General features: G+C 39.5%; 1 protein-coding gene across 4 annotated transcripts in view; it reads left to right on the top strand.

The window, feature by feature from the left end:
- The first annotated feature begins 2,532 nt into the window (after positions 1-2,532).
- USP45 (ubiquitin specific peptidase 45) overlaps positions 2,533-24,036 on the top strand; it is a 44,760-nt gene continuing 23,256 nt past the window's right edge. Inside the window, exons 1-8 of one of the 4 annotated variants that reach the window (XM_031066525.1) lie at positions 2,533-2,715; positions 5,326-5,435; positions 7,508-7,677; positions 10,380-10,483; positions 10,870-10,970; positions 19,560-19,705; positions 20,929-21,024; positions 23,131-23,261. In XM_031066525.1, coding sequence (XP_030922385.1) covers positions 5,336-5,435; positions 7,508-7,677; positions 10,380-10,483; positions 10,870-10,970; positions 19,560-19,705; positions 20,929-21,024; positions 23,131-23,261 — 848 coding nt within the window. In that variant the 5' untranslated portion in view covers positions 2,533-2,715; positions 5,326-5,335. Of the gene's footprint in view, positions 2,716-5,301; positions 5,436-7,507; positions 7,678-10,379; positions 10,484-10,869; positions 10,971-19,559; positions 19,706-20,928; positions 21,025-23,130; positions 23,262-24,036 lie in introns of those variants that run through there. The other 3 variants (XM_031066527.1, XM_005418341.3, XM_031066526.1) reach the window with 3 other exon arrangements.

The following is a 24,036-nucleotide window of genomic DNA, read 5'->3' as shown; positions in this document are numbered from 1 at the left end:
TCCCAGTCTGGAGCAGGTTCGAGTGGTTCCAGAAAAGGGAAAGGAGAAACAGTCCAGGAAAAATTCAGACTGCTTAGCTAAACTTAACTAATGAGCAGAAGCGCCAAGCAGGAGCAAGAGCAAAGCAAAAAGCCAAGCAAAAAGCAAAAGCAGCACTATGTTCTGGCGCGTCTCTGTGTCCCCCCAGCCATGGGGGAGCAGCTGATAGCAAAACCAAAACAAAACATTCACTCTTCAGAGCCAGTCTTGAAGGCACAGAACATAATATCCAGCATAAACAGCACAGACGACTGGGGATTCAAGCACCATAACGTCACCCTAGGACACATATGAAAATGTTAATTTTCCCCAGTATTCAGTGTGTGCTCTGCTCTTTCAGCATGACCCAGGTTTTTCTTTGCATTAGCAACATAAAATGATACAGTTTTAACTTGAAAGTTTGACAGCAAGTAGTGACACTGCTGGAATTTAGGCTACCTCAGATGAATCAAGGGATTGAGGTAAATGTACTTGCCCAGCTTCTTTGAATTCCAGCTCACTGATGAAATAATTAACAATATTGGTTTCACAGCTAATGGGCAGTCCTACTGGGAGAGCATTGCCCATATCCAAAATAGTACCTGGAGATTCTCTTTAGACTCACTTGGCTACATTTCATAGGTCAGTATGCTTAGATAGGCTAGTGAGTGTTGCATAATTTTTATCTTGTTTGCATTCTAGTAATGCAACTGGAATCCTCCTAGTTAATCAAGAATCAGAAAAATATTGTAATAGGTATTGCACAGATAAGAACAAAAATGTGGCACATGTCTGAAAGAGCTCGCACCCTAATTATAAGAGGAGGGGAAAAGTGGATCTAGGCAGATGGAAGCAGTGACATGATATTAATCAGTGCAGCAGGTTATTTCTCTAACATACTGGTGGTCTGGTCTGTTTCTTATAAGCATCATGGTGAAGGTACAGCATGGGAAGACTCACTAAGGTGACACATTTCAACATTTAGTAAGTGAACTGTAGACATTCTAGGAGGAGGGACTCATCTTCCAAGTGAGAAGTGCAAGATGGTAAGATGGGAAAAGATTTTGGGAAGTGCAGACAGTGAAGACAGTTTGCTTCTCCAACTCTCCTGCATAAAAATGTTGTGAAGAAGAATAACCTGGTTGGTTGGGTTGGGTTGGTTTTGTTTCCCAAGGAAAAGTGATTTTTAGTTCATGGTAGCCTTGTAACTTTTATTGGTCTTAACACTACTGAATTACTGTAAAATGTCATTTTTAAAAAAATTATTTTAGAAACAACATTCAACTCTTGTAGGTATCTAAATATATACTTTATGAAGAGGGTAAATTTCTAAATATAGGAATATTAATGCTATTAAATTAAGACTCTATCAAGCATATCTTAAAATAGTCTAGGCACACCATAGATTTAACTTAACAAATTCAGCAGATTGATTTTTGGCACTCTGTTAAATCTGAAACTTTTAAAATTAGGTAGGCAGATCATTTTGCTGCTTTTGAAGTGGTTTGTTCTTTCTAGAATGGTGCAAATGAGCAGTTGAGTGAGGAGGTTTTGATCTTAATCAGCTTTTTGTACGAAGATTGACATTAGGAGTCTTCTAAGAAGTAAGAAGTCAACTGAGAATAGCTAGTGATGGTGATGATTGTGCTCCAAACTCTTGCATGCTGAGCTCAAAGAATCTGAACATGTTTGGAAAGGATTAGTTCTTAGTTTTGTACAAACTGATTTTTTAAAAGGAAAAGGTTTAGGGTTTTTTAATCTAACTTTTTCTATTTTTGTTTTTTTCCCAAGGAAACAGAATAATTTCTACTTAAGATTCTTACTGTGTGCCAAGTAGAGATGAGAGTAGAGCTAACATACCCTCTAAACTCAGGTTTTTCTATCACAAAAACCAGTGTCTTTTTATTTGTCAGATTTATTAATCAAATATCGTGTGCACCATGACTTGATTTTATGTGTACAAAATGAAAAGCTTAAATATATTTGTTTTTCCATCACAAAAGAAAACTTCAAGAGAAGATTCGTGGTGACCTCTTTCAGCATAGGAAAAGGAGGAGAGTCTTTCCCCTTTAGGATAGTTGGTGGCTGTAAACAGAAAATTCTCATTGGACATATTAAAAAAATGAGAATGGGTTGGAAAGAGGCAAATAATGGGAATACTACCATGGTTTTTAATCTCCAGTGTGTCAAGTTAATTTTGTCTGAATTGTTCTTTTCTCTTTTGCCTGCTTGTCCTGAACGGCTTGTGCCTGCGGCCAACAATAAGCTATAGATCATCCCTTTTGTTTTTTTCTTAGCTATATTTTATGGTTTCTTGAGTCTGTTTGTTCAGGATTTTCATTCCAACAAAAACTCAAATCTTTTATTTCCCATAAACGGAAATATTTCTGAAGCATGCTAAGTTTCTTCCTTGTTTAACTCAATTAAATATAATAATCAAATTCCAGTCATAAGCATTTTGATATTGATTGATGTTGATCATATTTTTATTAAATGGGGTCTTTAATTTGTAATGTTTTCAGTCCCTGTATGTACTGGAAAAGGGCAGGCAGTACTCCATATATACTTGCATCGTAGATCATGTGGAGTAGCTCATTGCTGTTACCTTTCCATCACACTTCTGTGCTTTTCAAAATCAGGCACAAACCCTGGCTGTCTAAGTCCTTGATATGCTCTGGTTTTTCCAAGAGCTCACAGGTCAGTAACCATTGTCTGATGGATGTCTGTCTGTGTGTATGTCCATGGAGAGTAATTAATCTAATGGTCCGTGTTGTCTTTTCCTCTGCCTGCTCTTAGTGAAAGGAGACTGAAAAGTGTCTGGGCTGTGCAGTGGGAGTGCAGCTCCTTATGCCAGAGTTCATTTCTAGTGCCATGTTGATTAGGTTGGGCTTGAAGTGCCATGCTTTCAGTCATTGTGGCGATCAGCTAACACTTTATTCCCCACGTCCTGAGGGTCTCTGGGGTATGGGTCCAGCAGCAGGCTGTGTTTGCCTTGATACAGGTTGTATCCATCACCTGTGCTGTGGGGCCACAGGATTTCACACATGGGAAAGGCTTGTATTTCTTCTGGTTAGGCCCACAATTATTTATTGGAGCTCTCTAAGTGTACTGATACGAAGATGAATTTCACTGGGGTGAAGTCTGTGCTTTGGACAGTCTTACATAATCTGTCCAAAGAGATCGAAATTGTTATGCTGAAATGAACTCATAGATTGTTTATGTCAATGTTGAATCACCTAAACACAGCTATGTTCCTTTAGGGAGGACATTTTTGCTGTCTTTGCTATTGACTCTTTGCATAATTTAGTGTAAGGTCTTGTGTTTTCTCACAAGAGCTCTGTTGGCCCTACTGTTTGATGAATGTCTTGATGAATCTTGTGCTCAGTTAAGTGTCAGTGTGACAAGAGGTGATGGGTAGTTTCACATGAAACTTGGGTAAATATGAGAAGTTGCCAAGGCAGAAAGATACAGCTGAAGTTGTCTGAGCCTCCTCATGTTCTAGGGATGCCAGGTTGCATGGCTGTTGATGGACATTAGGTGTGCTAACATCTGTTGAACATATATAGTCAGGAGCTGGAATATTTAGACCTTTCTTAGTGCATGAATAGGAATTGTGAACCCATGAAATCAGCAAAGCTGAATTCAGTGGCACTGTTCACTTGCATGTCTAGGCTTTATAAGTATAGGAAAATCTGAAATCTGTAATTTAAGATCATCATGGTATTTAATATAGTATAAGCTAATTTCTGTGTAAATGTAGCATTTTGTAAAAAAAAAATGGGCTGTGTTTTGAAGGCTTGAGGAGACATGAATCTGTTGATGCAAGGAAGCAGTGAGTAAAGATTTCTTTTACACTCTACAAAAATGTGACTTTTCCAAAGCAAATCTCTCATGGGTAGGTCCATGCAGAAAACCTCTAGCACTAATAGTATTTAGGGATGTGGAGCAGATGCAGGGATGTCTATTCAAATGTGTAGGAACTTGAAACAGGAGCTTGGTGGTACAGGTTGCCTGCTTTGCTCCAGGGAAGGCTGTTCAGGTATCAGTGGTGGTGGTGCTCTAATGTCAATATTGATGACTGTTCTGGTGATTTGCTTAGTGGATAAGTAAGGAGAGGGAATATTGAATTCAATGTACTGGTTGATTCCTGTGTCTCTCAGAGCTTCAGTAATACAAAGGTCTAAATGCATATGCAGAAAAGATTAAAAAATCTTTAGTAGACAAACTTGTTAAACTTTGTCAAACTTAACTAATTGATCTGTAGTAATACACCTTTTGCTATTCCCAAATATAGGGCATTTTAGAGGTTTCCTATACCTAAGTGCAGTAGCACAGTTGAAAATCTTTGGTCCTTGTGGCTCAGGTGACATTACTAGCCTGTTTCTGGTACACAACAAGATGTCATTTTATTTCTGAACAGAATGGCTCACATGTTTGCAGTGTATGAGTATTTGGCTATTTTACATTCATATGCTTTGTATGTGAAAACAAAAATCTGTTTTTATGAGCCACACCATTAAAAAACAAACTGCAAACTAAGCACCAGCAGCTGTCTCTATGGTGCACAGCCACAGTCCTTCAGTGTATTCACATTTGGATTTTGATTAAATGACTGGTGTGCTGAAATCTCTAATGATTTTTTTTAACATTTACTGGCAAATATCTTTGCTTTAATTCTGTTCCTCATAGGACTCTTTGATAAATGACAGAAATTTCCTATGAGAGACTTCATCTTTATGGATTCTCCTGTGTTTAATAGAGGGATCAGTTTGCTCTCCAGTCAGTCATCCATTGTAGGATGGAACACTTTAATCAGATTTGGAAGACTTTTATTTTCTTACACTGTTTGAAATTGCTCAAAAACCTTTAGGGAGTGTGCCAAGGGTAAATAATGACTGAAACCTTTCATGAGGGATATATGTTAAGGAGGAGAAACATTTATTTTGATGAAGTTTTCCTGGTATGTTGTAGTTGTAATAACTTACTTAGCAATAACAAAAATAAAGAAAATCTCAATATCTTAAATATTTAACACCACTGCCTAGAAGTGAGTGTGCATGTGTCCCCTTTCCCTGTAGCTACAATTCAGAGTGTCCTGTAGTCTAACTGATGATGTGACATTTCTAAGACTTCATTCCTGACACATTCATACTCCTTGTTACACAATAGCTGACATTAGACCAAGCCTAAAACTGTGTTTGTGTTGTTTGAATGTGTGATTGGATCTTGTGCTTTTAAAGTTCAGACTTGCTGCATGCAGTGAAACATTTCAATAAACAATAACATTGCCCCTGTTTGTCTTCCTAGTAAGCAACAGATGCGGGTGAAAGATCCATCAAGAACCAACCCTGAGAAGCCAAAGAGAAGCAAAAGGCCCAACAGGCCCCAGGATGAGGACTCTTCAGATGATATTTCAGGTAAGTACCTAGGGGGATGTTTGTCCTGAGGTTGAGGGCTAATAGCTTCCATGTTGACTGATGAAAACCACAAATCATTGGTACCATGAAATACTTTTCTTCCTTGAATTTATCACAGAAATGTCCCCAGTCAAGTGTTTATGACATGGTCAGTTGTTACACTACATGACTTCCCTGAAGGGCTGGAGAGTTGGTTGATCTTTGAAGACAACCTGTCCATGTGAGGTCAGGCATGTGTGGCAGGAGCCTGGGTGGCTGAACAGGGAGCTTCCAGCTGAGCTCACAGGGAAGAAGGAGTGGCAGAGAGGGTGGAGGCAAGTTTGGGCTGCCTTTGCAGAGGTCTGGAGTGTGCAGGATTAGGGAATAAGTAAAGCAACTTCAGTTAGAATTGGTTGAAGGGTGTAAAGACTAAGATGAGCCTCTGTGGATACAGTGGCAGTAAAATGAAGACTAGGGTGAGTGCAAACCTGCTGCATGAGGGGGCAGGGGTTCTAGGGACACAGGATGTGGGAAGAGGCTGAGGAACTCAATTTTCCTTTGAACATGCTTCTGTCTTCACATGTAAGCTCTGCACCTGATCCTCCCTGGCTCCTGACCTTAGTGGCAGACTCTGGGATATAAACATTGTTCAGAGTAGAAGATTGAGAACTGTGAAACAAACTGAATGCACACAAGTCCATGGGGTCAGATGGAATGCATCTGAAAGTGCTGAGAAAACTGGTTGATGTCATTGTGAAGCTGTGCTCTGCCATCTCTTTATGGCAACAAATTGAGGAGGCCAGCTGATAAGCAGGAGGATAGGTCTGCCATTCAGGGTGACCTAGACTGGCTGGAGAAATGGGCAGGCAGAAACTTCTCAGCGTTCAGCAGCGGCAAGTGGAGAGTTTGGCACCTGGGCATAACCATGTGCCATGACAGGGTGGGAATTAGGGCAGCTTTGCAGAAAAGGTTCTGAGGGTCCTAATGCACACTGAATAAAACCAAGCTGTGCTGTTTGTGCCTGCTGTAGGCAGGATTGTATTAATGAGAGTGCAGGGCAGGCGGGTGATTCCTTCCATCTTTTCTGCACTTGTGGGACTTCCTTGGGAGAGCTGTGCCCAGAGCATGTGGGCTGTCTCTTACAAGAAAGGCTGGCTTGTCAGTGGGGCCAGTGGTTCACCCCTTCCACATTTTTAAGGAGATTGAGAACATGATTTGGGAAGAGGGGCTGAAGGGAATGTCTTTGTTTAGCCAAAGGAGTGAAAGTATAATTTCTTTCATTGACTGCCTGATGGTAGTTACAGGGAAGGCAGAACCAGATTCTTGCAGGAAGTTCACAATGAGAGGACTAAAGGCAACAGACCAAATTTAGAGCACGGAAAATTTAACTAGGTGTGAGGCGTTTTATTTTATATTCACTCTGAGCGTGGTCAGACAGAAACCTGATTTTCTAGTGAGTTGGTGAAGCCTCGGTCCTTGATGGTACTCAACATTCAGCTGAACAAAACCATGAGCAAACAGATCTAAATTCATATTTGGCAGTGCTTTAAGTGAGGGCTTGGGCAAGATGGCCTTCAGAGGTTACTTCAAACTTAGCTTATTCTGTGATACAGTGAAATTTTTGCAAAAAAATATGACAGAGAAGAATGGTTGATATTCACATTCAGAACGAGTAGTTGTAGTAGGGATGCATGGGTGTTTGAAAATCTTTCTTTATGGGTTGGAAAAAGGTCAATGGCCTCTGTTGTTATATGCAAAAATAGATTTATCTATTATTTTATTGTCAAAAACCAGGGAAATTAGTTTTGTACAAAAGTAATCCTTGTACTTTTGTACGAACTAGTTTATCTGGTTTTAAGAGGTGGCATTTATTGACTTGAAAAGAATTTCCATTACGGAAAGACTAAAAGAGATTCCGTCATAAAATTCAGTATGTGGGGCGCAGCTGGCTGATCTTTCCCACTTTAATTCTTTGCTGATTTTTTTTCCTGGTGCTGAATTAATTGAAGATCATGGTCTTTCAGTGTCCATGTGCTCTCTTCCCTAGCTATTATTTCAGATGGCTGAAAGCGAATGTGTGTTATTTTCTGCAGGGCTCACCTGCCAGCACGTGAGCCAGGCCGTGGACGTGCCCCATGTGAAGAGAGCGGTGGCTCAGAGCGTGTGGTCCGTGTGTGCCGAGTGCCTCAGGGAGAGGAGGCTGAGCGACGCTGAGCCCGGGGCGCCCTCAGACATCTGGCTGTGTCTCAAATGTGGCTTCCAGGTGAGCACGTGCGCTCAGTTTGCAGAGGTGCAGTTTCTGAAGGATGTGTTGTGGATCCTTGTCTGTTTGGCATCTCGTTACCTCCAGAGGAGTGGTGTGACGCAAGTGCTTAGTTGTAAGAGTCCCTGCTTCAGCTTCCTCGGGAAGTGGGGTGTGACCTCATGTTCCTGTTCATTTTTGGCAGTGTTTAGGGTTAGCTTTATGTGTCACAGTGTCTCGGGGCCTTTCTGGGTCACTGCGACCCCGAGATTGTTAAAAATCTCTTTTCCCAGCCCGGGTGCTTGATGAATGAGTTGGAGATCTTAAATTTCTCGGTCTCAAGGTTGTTTATTGCGTCTTATCTATAAAAAATTTTCTCTTGCCCTGCAAGGTCTGTCCAGCAGGACAGTTCCAGGCACACTGCCTGCCCCTGGGGTGGTGTTATGTCTTTATACTAAAAACTATGTATACAATGTTTACAGTTACTTCCCAGTACCTATCACCTATGTTAGACGGAGGCTGAGCGACGCTGAGCCCGGGGCGCCCTCAGACATCTGGCTGTGTCTCAAATGTGGCTTCCAGGTGAGCACGTGCGCTCAGTTTGCAGAGGTGCAGTTTCTGAAGGATGTGTTGTGGATCCTTGTCTGTTTGGCATCTCGTTACCTCCAGAGGAGTGGTGTGACGCAAGTGCTTAGTTGTAAGAGTCCCTGCTTCAGCTTCCTCGGGAAGTGGGGTGTGACCTCATGTTCCTGTTCATTTTTGGCAGTGTTTAGGGTTAGCTTTATGTGTCACAGTGTCTCGGGGCCTTTCTGGGTCACTGCGACCCCGAGATTGTTAAAAATCTCTTTTCCCAGCCCGGGTGCTTGATGAATGAGTTGGAGATCTTAAATTTCTCGGTCTCAAGGTTGTTTATTGCGTCTTATCTATAAAAAATTTTCTCTTGCCCTGCAAGGTCTGTCCAGCAGGACAGTTCCAGGCACACTGCCTGCCCCTGGGGTGGTGTTATGTCTTTATACTAAAAACTATGTATACAATGTTTACAGTTACTTCCCAGTACCTATCACCTATGTTAGACAGTGAGCTTCTACTCTAAACCGATCTATAAGTGCCAACATACAGCAGAAGATGGAGGCCAAGAAGGAGAAGGGGTGGACACGCCCAGTTCTCTCCTTCTTGCCTCCTGAACCCCCATACCAAAAAACCTAAAATCTACTTTTCCACCCCGTGATAACTTCACTAATATTCTACTTAAACTGTTGTGGCTTGCTGATCTTCATATAGGGTTGGTAATTTGATCCATGGGTCATAATCAACACTACAGGGGATTGGGGCTCTGTGCCAGGGCTTCTGAGCCCCCTGGCAGGGGTCTTGGCCATCCTGGACAGCCAGAGGGATGTTCTGGGTTCCCACAACAGTGCAGTGTGGCATCACAATTAGTGATGGCCCTGCCTTTTCTCTGTTCTTATGTGCATCCTCTTGCCACTTACAGAGAATTGGCTCTGGGAGCTGTGCGGCTGCAAAATGCATCTGTTCAGCTGGCTCCTCTGGCAGAAGTTCCCATAAATAGGAATGAATGAAAAACCAAACATGTATATTGCTGAATGAGCTTGTGCTGTGGACACTCAATTGTTAGATTTGACTGAAACCAGGGAGAAGGGACTGTGCTGGAGTGAGAATGCTGCTCATGTGGCAACTAGCTATTAGAATGGGTCAGTTATAATGTCAGATCATGGCTTTGGAGTTCAAAATGGCAGGTCCTGACCCCAAGGGCTTTCACAGATTTCTGCCCTGGAAGTGAAGTAAAGAAAAAAATTTTGCTTGATACAGCAAAATTCAGTTTATGGGCAGTATCAGGCTTAGTTCAGCCAGTAGTTATCTGAACAAAGCATGTCATGATTTTCTTGGAATTTCAGTAGGTTTCACTATAGAAAACTACTTTCAGTAGGTTTTACTATAGGAGCCAGTATAATATGAGCAGATTTGATTTTGCTAAGAAACATGCTATTCACAGGGTTCAGAAGATAGTTAACCAGATCTCTATGAGGAGGACTCATATATCTTGCTTGAAAAACTTCTGTTAAGAAGGCCTTTAAAAGGAGTTAATTCTGTGTGCTTCTTCATGTTCATGCTGTTAACAGCTTCTAAACCTTATGCCTATTCAGAGACCAGTCCTGAATCTAAGTCCCACTCTCTTCATACTTGAACCATTGCAAATGCTTTCTCCTGAAATTGCTGTACATAAATAGTGTGTTCTGAGCAGCTTTGTAGTACAAAGCACTTTATGTACTTTTTTCATTTGCTGTCTGGAATGCGTTTGACATTTTTGAGCAGTGAGGGTTACCTATGCTGTCGTCTTCCTTGATATTCTGTGGACCAAATATGCTACGTAGTTGTTTCATTCACAATTACTAGAGCATTCTTTCTTTTGTGAATGGCATAGTTTTTTGTATGTTGATATTTATTCTATACTTATCCAAAAGCTAGGAATTATTTCTATTCAGTTAGAGCAAACTTAATAATTCTCTATATTTTTAAGTGATTTTTCCAAGTAGAAAAGATGGGAATGTTAAATCCTCTCAATCCTTACGGATGGTAAATAAGTAGGGCAGAATAGTTTCTTGTCTAGTTTTGAAAAGTGGAGTTTTTGTAGTTTGTTTTCTAATAATATAGTCTTTTCTTTTTCCCTTTCCTGCCCCTTACTGGGTTGATATGTCCATTTTTAGGGGTGCAGTAAGAACTCAGAAGGCCAGCATTCTCTGAAACACTTCCAAACGGCGCGCACAGAACCTCACTGCATCGTTATCAACCTCAGCACATGGATCATATGGTAAGGATCAGTATGCAGGTGTTCGTGTGTGCCTGTACCTAGGATTTCATGTAACTGAAAGCAGTGTCTTCTCATGATAAAGAATGATTCTGACAGATAAAATTAATGCTTTCTATAGAAGAAAGGTAGGCTTTCTGGAGACAATATGTGTTTGTCCTTTGTATTCTCTGAAATTATTTAAATATGTGAGGACCACAGTGAATTGGAACTGATCTATAGGAGAGCATGTATGAGATGAGGGAATTCAATTCTATTCTGGTTTTTTGGTGTGAAAAATTGAAACTGAGCGCTTAAGTAATTTTTGTAGGGTTGTTTGGGAGGTTTGCTAGAGCTGGGATGTGCATGCAGATAGCCCTGAATTCCAGTTTGTTTCTTCTTTTGTTTAGGTGTTATGAGTGTGATGAAGAGCTGTCAACACATTGCAACAAAAAAGTTCTGGCTCAGATAGTTGACTTCCTTCAAAAACATGGTGCCAGGGCTGAACCAAGTAAGTTTGCACAATTGGTTTTATCTGGAGATAATAATAAGCATTTCAGATTTTGAGTCATGTTAAAAATACAGCCAAAAAATTGTGTACAATGTGACCATGATGTAAGTTATAATTGCAGAACTTCTTGGGGAAGTAATGCCTATCAAAACATAATGTCACCTTTTTTTTTCTACAGTATGATTGCATTTTAAAAATATTTTGGATGCTATAGGGTAGTTTTTCTGAATTTTGTATGTAACAAAGAAAGTTTACCATAGAGGAGTAAATATGATAAGGCCATATAAATTAATACATTATTCACAAATTAACACATAATAATATATTAAAGTGTACATTATGCATTCACTATAAATGAATTTAATTTTCTTGGTATGGATGTATAACAGCTTAAAATTTTCTGATTTAAATTTGTTCTCCACAGTTTGCTAGATTTAAGTGGATTTTCTGTTGTACTCTGTTGTTGGATGTAATGTCCATTTTTACTATTTGGTTTTAATTGATAGAATGGTCATTCCTATTAAAATAAGATAGTATTAAATTATTTTCTTATATTAGGAGCATTCTGCACCTTCTCAATATATGTGACAGTGGATAGAACTTTGTATGTGTGGCCCTCAGCTGTCTACTCTTGATAATGTTGATGTTATTCATCCCTGCTGTAACACTCAATTGCTAGTTTTGACTGAAACCAGGGAGAAAGGTATTTGGCAGCATTTCTGGCTTGTGAATTGGAGAGTGCATTGACTTCCACATTTGCTTCTCAAAACCCACCTTAAGTAAACTTTTAAAACAATTGGTTGCATCCTTTAACAGAGATAATCAACCAGCTAGAAGTGAGAAAGGAGAAAATTGCCTTACAGAATTGCACTAAGTATTCTTCTAGCTGAATGTGCACCTACCAGTTTTAAGAGATGTTACATATTTTTTGAGGGAAAAAATGAAGGGCTGCTTAAAAATATGACATTTCAATCTAGTCACAGGTTGTATATTGAATTATTCAATTTTAATAAATTGATATATTGCTACCTTTTGCATCTTTTTTTCTTGGAGCAGTGAATATACAGCATGTGGCTTCACTTCTATTCACAGCTTTAGTTTCAAATTTATGTGTAATAAATGTGTGTTGCAGCTTTCTTGCAGATGAAAATTCTGTGGTGGTTTTTTTTCAGTTAATGTAATGAAAGCAATTTGATTCCATTATTGTACTGCTGGATAAGACTTTCTGAGTGATACAACTCTGTGCCTCATGGTTTAGATTCTAAATTTGTGAAACTTCAAAGCATCTAAAGCTTTCAGATTAAGAAGTTTAGAAGTTTTCTGTGAAATGTCTTAAATTAAGCAACTAAAATTCCAAACTAACTCAGGAAAAGTAAGCATATTTATAGCAGAGCAGGGTGGCATATGTTTCTGCTGTATATGCATTTGTGTTTAATTTTGGTGCTCTGTTTCAAAGATGCTTACATTTCATGTAAGTGTTTGCTGATATAACTGGAAACGTTGCTGTAACTGGAACTAAAATTGTATTTTTTAAATCTGTTTAGGGCTTAGACATAGCCTTGCAGGGTGCCTGCCTTGGAAGCAAGAGATCTGAGAGTGCCAGGGTTGCTCCTGCAGGGCAGCCGCATCTCCTGCTCCATTCTGGGAAAGGGTTGAGGCTCCAGTGCAGGATTGATGCATTAACTGTGTGTGTACTTCCAGTGATGTTTTAAAGATGAAAGTCTGTGACCCTCTCCACTCTGTCTGTGTTGAACAGTTTGGATTGCATTCCTGAAAGCTCTGGGAATGTTGGCCCAGAGATGATTTGTTGGGTTTTCCTGAGTGGCGAGGAAAGGACAGAAAATCTCTTTGCCCAGGACTGTTGCTTTAGGCCAGGCTCTTTGCTGGGAGAGGCTGGAAAACAGCCGTGTGTTTATAAATGACTGGTGTGCATGACAGGGAACTCCCGACCAGAATTGGCACTCTTGGTTCATTTTGATAAATGACAGACTTGGTACTTCCCATACAAAATCTAAGGTTTTTTCTTTTCTTTAAATTAGACTACCTTTAGGGATTCTGAAAAAAGAAAATCTGAAATTGAAATGTAGTTCATGCTGTTGTCCAGAATACAAAAGGACATGATGTATTACTGTGAAAGTTAGCTCTACTTTTGTTTTGGTTTAATTTTTTTTAGTGTAACATTTTATTTTATGTTCCATTGATATTTTCAGTGTAGTTACCATTTTTTAAATTATTAGTTGGTGTAGATTTTTAAAATTCATTTTGTGTATTCACCCCTTAAAAACATAAGCTAATTAAAAAAAAAGAAAAATAACTTGTAAAAATCAAGTAGTGTAAAACTGACAGTTAATTCATATTTTTCGCTTAAAAATCAATCTTGTGCTTTTTTCCCCATTGCTTTTCCATTTCTTTCTAAAAAAAGCAGTCAAAGTGAAGACAGTTCTCATAGCAGAATGTGGCACTGTAACAAGAATTCATCTTATGTCTGGATTTCTTTCTGTTGTAACAACTGGTTGGCATGGTGCATCATTAAAATTCAAATAGCATTGTGTAGAAATTTCTGTAGAAATGCAGTATGAACATGGATTAAGTAGCAAATGAGGGCTGCTAGGATTTTTTTTTTCAGTTCTCAAAAGTGCAGGATTCATTTAAAGATAAAATGATCGGTTGAAACATGTGAGAGAGGGTTATATAGATTTCCTAATTAATGCATCTTGGAAAATAAACAAAAGCAAAATGCTTGTCATTTGGTACTAATGTGGTGGAATAGTGTGGCAGCAGGATCCCTGCTTTTCACTCGGCCTCTCATAAAGATTCAACTTCACTTCAGCTGTAAAAATGTGCAAATTACATTACTACTACATGACTGACTTTTGTAATTACATTAAGCGATTGAGATAAATCCCAGTGCTGGGTTCCCAAAAGAATGCTTGCAGCTGTGTGATTTTCACATCTGATCCTATGGTTTGTTGTACCCAGCAATGCCTGCTCTTTTCTTTTTTTTTTGCCCTTTTTTTTTAGAGGAGTCTGTTTGGTTAAGAGGTCATGTTGGGCACAAGCTGGAAGAAAGAAGCAAGATTGCTTTCTAGGGTGTACCACCCAGAAATTTGTTTTGTGGAGAAGGTTAGCAGGCCGTGATGATTGCCACAGAAAGGCAGGTGCAGTATTGTCCGTGTGGCACACTTGTGAGCTTCACATGGACATAATGCACATGTAGTACACAGGAACCATGCTGAGACATTGCAATCTGTGTGTCTGCTCATTTACTGGAGAAAACAAATTGTTTTGCAGTCTTAAAAGTGAATCTTAAGCGTATTTTCCTTTACAAAAGCCAAATTATATGTTGGTGGAAACATAAGATCGCATACTTTTTATAGAGCAGTTAATTAAATCAGTTTGTCTGGCAATAGAATGGAAAGGAAGAAGATATATTCTCAAATGTTGTAGTTAAATTTATTGTTGGGAGGGGAAAGCAGAGGAAGGAGGTTTTTCTAGTAAGTTCAGCTGCCTGGATTTGCCAGCAAGTGAAAGTTAGCAACTTGATTTTTGTTTTGATGGCTGTAACTAATGTATAAAGATAGATACCATTTTATAGGACATATGAGAGTTATAGACTTGTATGGAAAAACTGATAGTGTGATGAATAACTTTGCAGATTTGCATTCTGCTGTGGATATTAGCAATTGACAAAGGATCATATTGAGAAAAATGGTGTTATTTCTTAAGTGACTTTTACATGTAGTTTGGAGTCATAGAAGACCATTCTATCTACTTAAAATTAAGTAGCAAAATATAACATTTTGATTCTCTGAATCTGAAAATATACTTTGGCAAAAAGACATTTTTATTATTGGTCAGAAATTTTCTTTCAAATTTGCTTACTTGCTAGTAAGCTCCTTGCAAAGGAATGAAAACTGAATCATTGACAAAAAAATTTTTTAGGCATTCTGTCATTTTTAACCATGGATTCTCACCTTTCCTGTCCGTGCACTTATTTGCTTGTGAGGTGTAACACAAGTCATTTGAGCATAGAGGATCAAAAGCACTCCTTGAATAGGTTGCTCTTCCACACTGTGTAGATGTCTTTTCTAGTTTATAACATTGTGGCAAGACTCAGAGAAATGAAATTACAGTTTATAATCTTTGATTTGTAGGGTTGTAACACCACTAGCGAAATTCAGCCTTTAAAAGGTAAAGCTAGTGACCATTTCAGAAGAAAACCAGGCTGTTTTTCTAAAGGTTGGATTCTAATTGTTGTATGGTGTTGAAAAAAAAATCTAAATTTTTTAGATAAAAAAGGACTGCCAGACAATTTAGTAGCATTTCATAATACAGCATGATGAGAACTTGGTAAAAGAAAGACAGACTGTTAACCTTGCTTTTACTGTGAAGACCTTCAGCTGAAGTACCAGAGTTGTATTCAATAGAAAAGGCTTGACCTTGGAATGAAAGTGTGTATTCCTGGAACCCTTATTTTTAATTAAAAAAAAAAGTTGCATTGAAAAGATGAGCAATACTGCTTACTCCCCTGGCTGAAAAAAACCTTGATGTCATTTATCTTCTTGCTTTCATGCCATCTGCACCCCCAGCCAGAGCTCAGTTTCAGCAAAGGCGGTGCAGAAGTCCATGTGTGCTGCAAATGTTTGAAATGCTGGCAAAACAAATTGATGAGGAACCCACAATAAGTTTCCCTTTGCAAGTGGATGTGTCAGCACCGTGTGTTTTTGTACACCTGGTGCAGTAAGTGGCTCTGCTTTGTGGAATGAATCATTGTCCATGCTGATGTTTGGCTTAGGAATCTCAGTCACTGCCTGTGAGGCTGGTGCTGAGCAGCTGTGGGACAGAGCAGTGTTCCCTGCCTCCAGAGAGCTTTCGGGACGGGACCACAGGTGAGTGGAGCAGGCACAAAAAAAGCTGAAGAAAAGAGCAGCAAGAAGGGGGTGCTTTGGAGGCGAGAGCTGCAGCAGAGGAGCAGCTTCTGCTGCCCTTCTTCCCAGGGCTCTGGTGGGAAGGGGGCTTTCTAGCATGGGGGAGAGCAGGGTGGTGTCAGGAAGCTTTGGTGAGCGTGAGGCTGTGTCTGTGTACAGAAGCAGCTGTCTGAGGGTTGGAAGTGGATATCATGGTAGGACCAGAGGTGGGCACTGACCTGCTGCCTATGGAGAGGTGGTCAGTAGGGTGTGATGGTCTGGATGGAGAGCTGGCCAAGGGGTTTTGGCAGAGTGCTCAAGCAGACTGTCTGTGCAGCCAGATACGCTTTGTCAAAGGAAGAGAAGGTTCTGGTGATCAAGGCACAGCTTAGGTGAGAGTTGTCCTTGTATGGCTGCGTCAGAAAGGTCACCTCTGCAGCAGAATAGCAGGAGAGTCTGACAGAGGGGCATGGTCTGAATGTGAGTCCCAAGTGTGGGATTCTCTGTCCCTGCTGGGGATGGACAGGCCTGCCTAGGGCTGATGCCCACACTACCTGGGGAAGGCAGAGAGCTTAAGGGTTACCATGTCAATTCTCTAAAAGATGAGTTAACTGACGATAGAAATCTGTCTGAATTTAATTACTTCTGTGCTTTTCACCCATCCTGCTCTCATTAATATGAACAAGGTCCTTTATAACAAATATTACTGCGTGTGGACAAATGACTTGGACTACTTCTTTTATTCTGTTAGGCCAGGAGCTGAAGGTCCTTGTGGGCAGCTGCAGATGACAGCCATCTTGATGGAATCCTTCAGCTGGGATCCTTGTGTATATACTGGCTTAAAAGTCACTTTTCATACCCAAAAGCACGCCCGTTAAATTACAGGATTGCCAGATTGAGTCAGCAAGGGTCCATGAAACAGTTGTTCAGTGCAAATTCACTTTAAAAAATTACTTATTAGCTTTTTGATTAATAACATGCTTGTAGCCTTGGGTTAATCTCGCAGAAGAACCCTCCAGCCCCAATCTGTAGAAGTATTAGCTATCACAGTCATTACCAGCATGTTCTATTAAGACTGACCAACTCTTCACATGTCAAGTAAACATTCAGCTTCAGGCCTGTCTGTCATTTATCACTGAGCTGGGGACATTGAGCAGAGCTAAATTAAAAACTGCTGTCCTTCCTCTGGCTCTTTATATGTACTTAAAAATATCTGTGTGTTATAAGCAAGGCAGCAGGTAATGTTTGTAATGGCAAAGCAGCACATTTCTGTCAGGACTTTTTCACAGGTACAAAAACCATAGTAAAATGTCATGTGGATTGCGTTTTAAAAATTTTTAAGAAATCAAACGGCAGTAATTAAAACCTTCTGAATGAAAGGAGGTTCCTAACTTTGATACCAACATCCAGGCATTTTTCCAATTTGCTACTGCTTCTCTTTATCCCTATACATATATCCTTATCCCTATATATATCCTCCTAATTATCCAGCTTTGTGGCAGTTGGATATCTGGTTCTCATTTCTTGTGTTTTGTAATTGCGTATTCATCCAGCTCTTATCACAAAGCTGGATGCTTCGGCTTTGTTTTCCCTCCCTTAAATAATTTGTATGTAAGGTTCAGCAAATGGAACCTTGCTACTTGTGTGAAGCTGCCATTTAACCATGAAGTGAAATGCTTTTATCGAGTTTGCCCTGCAGATATGGTCCGCTGTGGCAGTGCTGTCCATATTTGGTGGCTGTGCAAGGAGAGCCAGGTGGTGCTGCAAAGCATAGCACAGTGAAGCGTGGACAGATCTAGGTTTGACATTTGTCATCCTGTACTGCTAAAGGGAAGAGAAAAATCTGCTTTTCCATATGCTTATGCTTTAATTTTTGCCTGCAGTTTTGTCCAGATGGCCCTGTGAACATTGTTTACTTTAAGATGCTGTCCCAGATGTTTTTGAATGCCGATGGATAAATGCAACAACTGTGGTATACTAATACACAAATTATTTCCACAATTTTGGCTTTTTTTTCCATCTTTTTTTTTCTCTCTTTTTAACCATCTCTTTTCCCCAGCACTACTCTGGATGGCCCACTTCTCTGAGGGGAAAACATCTCCAGTTATAATATTAAACTTCTGAGAGAGAGCAGTAGCTTTGAATTGCAGATAACTTGGAGCTCCTATTTCCATGCTGTGGCTGTTCTGAAGCTCTGTGGGTGGATGAGCTGCAGACACTGTAGCATTCCTCTTCTAAGCATGCCAGCTAAAAGGTGTTGCTTCATGTAGCCCATAAAACAGTGACTCTTTAAGGGTGTGAGCAGCTCGCTTGTTGTTTATTATATTCAAAACCACTTTGTCTACTTTTTCAAGGAGAATTCCATCTTTTACTTTGCCCTTGTACCGTCTTAATTTTCCACCTGAGTGGAAAGGAAAGTAATTTAAAGCTGTGTAAGCACTGTTAAAAGAACATTTTAAAATGTTTTTAAACAGCAAAGCACCTCTAACTCTGTTTTAAAAACTCTGATACAATTTGGAAGAATAGTTGTGCCTCAATGGCACCGTAGGGTGCTGGCAGACTGCGTCAGAAGCTTGTTGCCAGATACAATAGATATTTTAATGACTTCTTTTTAATTTAATTTTTTTTTTTCATTTTTCTAAGCAAGAAGGTATTTAGGAGTGTACATAAAAGAATCTTTTGGCATGAGAATTTCATTAACGTAAATAGGTCTGTTAGTTATTTCTCAAGAACACTTTAATGAGACTTCAATGTGAAACTCATTAGAACAAATACATGAATTCATATGTCAAGACAGAGATTGTAGCATCACAGTTCTTGGCATCTATTAAGTCCATAACTCGTTTACATTGACGTGCATTGTTAATCAATATTTAAGACACTGCAGATGTCAGTAATGTTCACATTTAGTCCTGCAACCATGACAGTATGAAAGTTGCTAGTAGAATTCAAGGCTAAATATTGTTATCTCAAGTCTTTCTATTACCTCTAGGCTACAAGTTAATGACTGTCTAACTTTGCTGTCCCTCATCTATTTAAATAATAAAGGAAACAAGGAATTATGTGGATGTTATAGCATAGTTTTATCAATTTTTTGTTACTTGAAATTAAAACACTAGCATTGTATGTATGTGGATTGCATTAGTAATTCCTCAGGCTGTGACAAAGAGAGGTGAGTTGAGGAGCACATGTAGGGATAATGAGCCTTGGGCTGTTGACAAGGCTGTTGGAATGGAACACTAGAATTGATAAAGACTTGCAGCATTCAGTGGTAACTTTGGGCTACCTCCTTTAAAATGCACCAAAAAGCAGCCTTTGGGTGGTGTTTCTGATGTTTCTAATGAACATTTATCTCAGCTGCCTGTTGTTAGTAAATAACTCATTTTACTTTATTTATTGCTTGTCTAATTGTGGAAGTTACAGTCTCATAGGACAGTATGATTATAATGGAGGTTTTGTTGGATGTATGTAGTTGTTGAGGGCATTTTTTTACCCCCCAGGGCTTTATCGGTTGATATCTAGTTTTTTGGGTTTTTGGTGTTTTTAAGACTGCGTGCAGCAGCTTAGAGTATTATCAAGGTATCTTCCACATATGTTAAAATTAATAAACATAATAATGAAAGGACTTAATTGATTAAACTATGCAATTATGTGGTCATATTAATCTATAATTTAATTATAGGTTCATCAAAAATCATACGTCTTCGTGAAGAAAACAGTGAAACAAGTGAAATACTGAAAGGAAAAGGTTCTGGTAATGGTGCATCAGTTCCAGTTAAAGGAATAAATAATTTAGGAAATACCTGCTTTTTTAATGCTGTCATGCAGGTAAGATGGAAAGAACATGCCACTTTCTCTTCACAGATTTCAGAAATACTAAATCTGTATAATCTATGGGCTTCTGAAAAGGTTTTGAGTATTATGAGTCTTCATTCTGCTTTCTGAAAGTCCTTTTCAAATTCTTTTTACTCCTTGCTATCCAAGGAGTGTTTCCTGTTATAATAAAAAAGAATTCCTGGATCACTGGCATTATGCACAGTAATGAAACAAGTGAAAATGCCAAGTGTTTTACACACTGCATACGTGTGTGGGTTGTACTGTAGCATATGGTTTTATTTGAAGTTCAGTATTATTAGTCATGACCAATGCAGGGTATCTACCATACTGGTGATGTGAATAGTGGCACTGTGTGCATAATGTAAATGTCTGCACTATTCATTGGGATGATTTTAAACCCCTGCTATGGATGTAGTTATAAAATTATTTTTACCCATTATGGTATTTTTGTGACTACAGTAAGAGGAATGAGCTATACTAATACACATCTATTGATGTTTAGTGTACAACCAATTCAACACCCTCAAAAAAAGCAGCAGCCTTAGTGGGTTTTATATTGCACCATCCTGTTGGTTGTCAGCTGAGCAGAGACATCTCTATGTCTGCAGGCAGGAGTGAACAAGTGAAAGAACACTGCTACATAGGTGTTCTGCACTGGCACACCTCACCTTGTGTTTATGATGTTGATTGCAAAATTCATCAGAGAGTAAAACTGCAAATTGTTATTTGTCCATACTTAGGGCATCGTAGAAGCCTAAGTAATCTGCTGTCAGAGTTGACCAAAAATAAAGAAACAAAGATGAGATATGTTGAGTTGATTTCTTTCCTAAATTCAGAAGGATAATACTTTTCATTGTGCCAAAGCCTTTGTGCTTCATGGGGCAAGGTGAGAGGGACTGCAGTGTTTAAAAGAGGGAAATGGTTTCTGATAATAATGTTCTCATCCAAAAAAAAAAAATCTTATTGTTCAACATAAATTAAAAAGTTATTACTGTTTTGAAATTACAGAAAAAGAAATAAATACAATTTTAGAAACAGTCAAATTAGTGATTTTTTTAGTGCTCTTTCTAGTGGTCGGATCAAAACCTCAGTTACATGTTACGAGGTGTATCTGGTTTGGTCTACCCCTGAATCTAGAATATGTAACTAAAGAAACTCTGTAATTGAACAATCAGCATGTTTCTCACGGTTTTTTGGTTTTTTCTTTCTTTAAGAACTTGGCACAGACTCACGTACTAAATGAACTGATGTATGAGATAAAGGAGAAAGGAACAAAGTTAAAAATCTGTCATACTTCAGATTCTCAATTGGTAAGTATGCACTGAGAAATACAATTTTGGGAAAATGTGGGAAGAAGTTGGAGGACAGGAAATCACATCTCCATTAAAAGCGCTCTGTTACTCTCCCATTTCTTTCACATTTTAATTGCTTAGCAGGTTTACGTTACCTGTGAACTGATTTCTTTTACAGAACTCATTACTCAGCCCTAGAGAAGGAGGAGGAATTACTTCCTTTCACATTTTTTGATATTGAAGTATCAAATAATGCCTTTCCTTAAGAAGGACCAGCTGGCTTATTTTTACTTGCCATTTAATTTCTTCAGTATGAACGTATGATACAGGAAATAGTTTGTTTGGCTCTAGAAAGTGTCTGTGAAATGTTCTATTCCAGTCCATCCCTGCCCTTCATTGATAAGGTCTGTAAAGTTTATTACATGCTTCACAGACCAGAGGATTAAAATGAGAGAAGTGAAATTTCAGTGAGGAACAAATTTGTCCTCTAGCTCATTGCAGGCATATGGGAAAGTGTCTCCTGTGGCTATTATCCAAAGAATATTCTGCTGTTCTGGTCATGTCTTAGAGACTTGGGGTTTCATCATATGTTGTTGGCAATAAAAATAATACCCCTTTCCCTCTGCTAGCTGAAGCTAACAGTTTACAGAGGATTTTTTCTTAGTTTTTTCCTTTCTTTTCCCTGCTGTTTGCTGTGAGCTTTCTGGTGGCAGAGAGGGTAGAGGAGTGGTATTCTGTTGTGGATACCTCTGAAATGATGATGATTTCACTGTGTTGCTGTAGGTGATGTTCATAGCTCCTTCAGGCAAGAACAGTATAAAATTCACTGCATTGCTGTCTTTATTTCCTCCAGTGGCAATTCAGAGCAGCAACATGCTTCACAAAGTTATCCTAAGCCACAACAGAGGTCTGGAGCTTGTTTTTGCCCAAAGGCTTAGCAAGCCAGTGAGGTGTTGGCTTATGCTTGATGTGTAACTTGCACAGCCATAAGGTTGAAAGATTTATTTTAAATTTCAATGCTTACAATGTAAATAAGGTCTTTGGAGCAAAGACTCTGTTTTCTGGTCTTTGTTTGCCAGTGCAGAACTTGGCATTGAATAAGAGGGCTGCAGTAGTCTAATTAATAGTAATGCAGAAACCTGCAGCTTCTTGCTTGGTAAGGGGCCTTCTCCCACCTTTTGATAGTGCATATAAAGCAAATACTTCATATTTGTGTGTATCCGTATCGCTTACATTTTGTCTGGATCTGCTTTCTGGACAAGGTGCCCTCTCCAAGTGTTTATCTGGCACTTGTTATCTGTTTTTCTGAGAGTCAGGCCAGCTAGTAGGGAGCACTGGGGGCACACAGGAACCTTGGAGCATGTTAGGGAGAGCTGGTGGTCTGTGGTCGTTGTAACAAGTGGTGTGTAAGCAGTGCAGGATTTTAAAATTTTGCTTTAAAATTGGCTTGATTGGCTTGATTCTTCCAGACCCAGAACCTGCTGGCTGGGGTGAGTGTCATACCAAGAGGGGCTGTGCAGGATGCACCCTGTGCCTGGCTCCTGGTGCCACAGGGCACTGTGGGATCTGCCATCAGCTCTTGCTGTGAGGCACTGCTGGTACCTTCACAGCACCTGGTCTGTGGAGGAACAGGTTGTGTTTCTGTGGCTGCCAGATGTGTGGAAATTGCAGTGTGTGGCTCACAGAGCAGAGAAGCTGGATGCCCCATTCCTTGGGTTGAGTAGCAGAGAGCCACTGAGCACAATCTTACACTGGCCTATGGAGGTGGTCACCTGGGTTGTCTCTCCAGATGAATTTCAGTGCATGTGAGGGTAAGAGTAAAGCAGGTAATACAAAGGTTGCTTGTTTTTGTGACAACCAGAATGGCTCATTGACGTGCCTGTTTCCAAAGCTATTGGTTACCACCAAGAATTGTTTGTTTTGCAACTATTATTCCTTAAATAATAAGCCTGCTCTTAACTTATTTCAATAAAATGGTTGACATCAACATTAAAAAAAAAAACACCCTGAAACACTCTTAAGACTGAAAGTTACATTGCTCTTTATCATGTATCAAGTAACTTGAATGAAGTCTTGTGTCATTACTTTTGAAATCTGATGTGTAATTTGCCTTTGTTTTTGAAGGATCCTTTGGTGGTAAACCTGTCCAGCCCGGGACCTTTGACTTCAGCAATGTTCTTGTTCCTTCACAGCATGAGGGAGGCTGGAAAAGGTCCTCTGTCTCCCAAAGTGCTGTTCAGCCAGCTTTGTCAAAAGTATGTATTGTGTCCTCCAGCTCATCTTTCACTTATTTTTTTAATTTTAGCTTCCAGTGATGTGTTTCTAGGTGTGCAGTGTCTGTTGACCTTTCTAAAGAAACTGTTAGATTTTAACCAGGCAGTCCAGAAAGCAGCTTCTTCATGTTTTAAAGTTGAAGGACTCCTTGTTGCATGCCTGGGTTGTACCTGCTCTCTGTGTAATGTGTGGCCCAGTTCATAACCATGGGCATTCAATGGGCTCCAAACTGAGTGGGAGGGGGCAGAAGAGGGCATGGTAAAACTGAAGAAAATAGGACTACCTTCCAGGTTTAGTTGTTTGTTAGCATAAAGCTGTGTTACCACCACAAAATGCACCTAGGTATTTTGTAAAAAAGAATAAGATTTTAAATGGGGAACTTCTGCTGTGATGTCTAACCTTGGCATTAATTCAAAATTAAAAAGGGTCTAACAAGTAAGGACTTGAAGCAGTACTGAAATGGCATATGGCTCCAGATTGCAAAGAGCTTACAAGCCCTAAAGAAACTCCTGTTTCTTGGTGTGGAAAATGTTTGCAGTGGTGCTTTGTAGGTACTTTCAGTTATGATGCAAACAATCTTGCTTTTAAAAACACCTGTAGAAGACCTACTTAAAAGTTGACTACAGAATCTGTAGAAGCAGAGTAGCTGGGGGATGGTATATATGAATCTCATATTTAAAAAAGAGTAATGTTGCATTATAATTTATTATAATGCTACATTATTGCTGCATGGAACTTTAAGCATTTCTCAGCACT

Source organism: Geospiza fortis, unplaced genomic scaffold (genome assembly GCF_000277835.1).
Source record: "Geospiza fortis unplaced genomic scaffold, GeoFor_1.0 scaffold53, whole genome shotgun sequence".
NCBI classification, from domain to species: domain Eukaryota; kingdom Metazoa; phylum Chordata; class Aves; order Passeriformes; family Thraupidae; genus Geospiza; species Geospiza fortis.
Note: the sequence above shows the minus strand (reverse complement) of the source record. Positions and strands in the feature narration are given on the sequence as shown.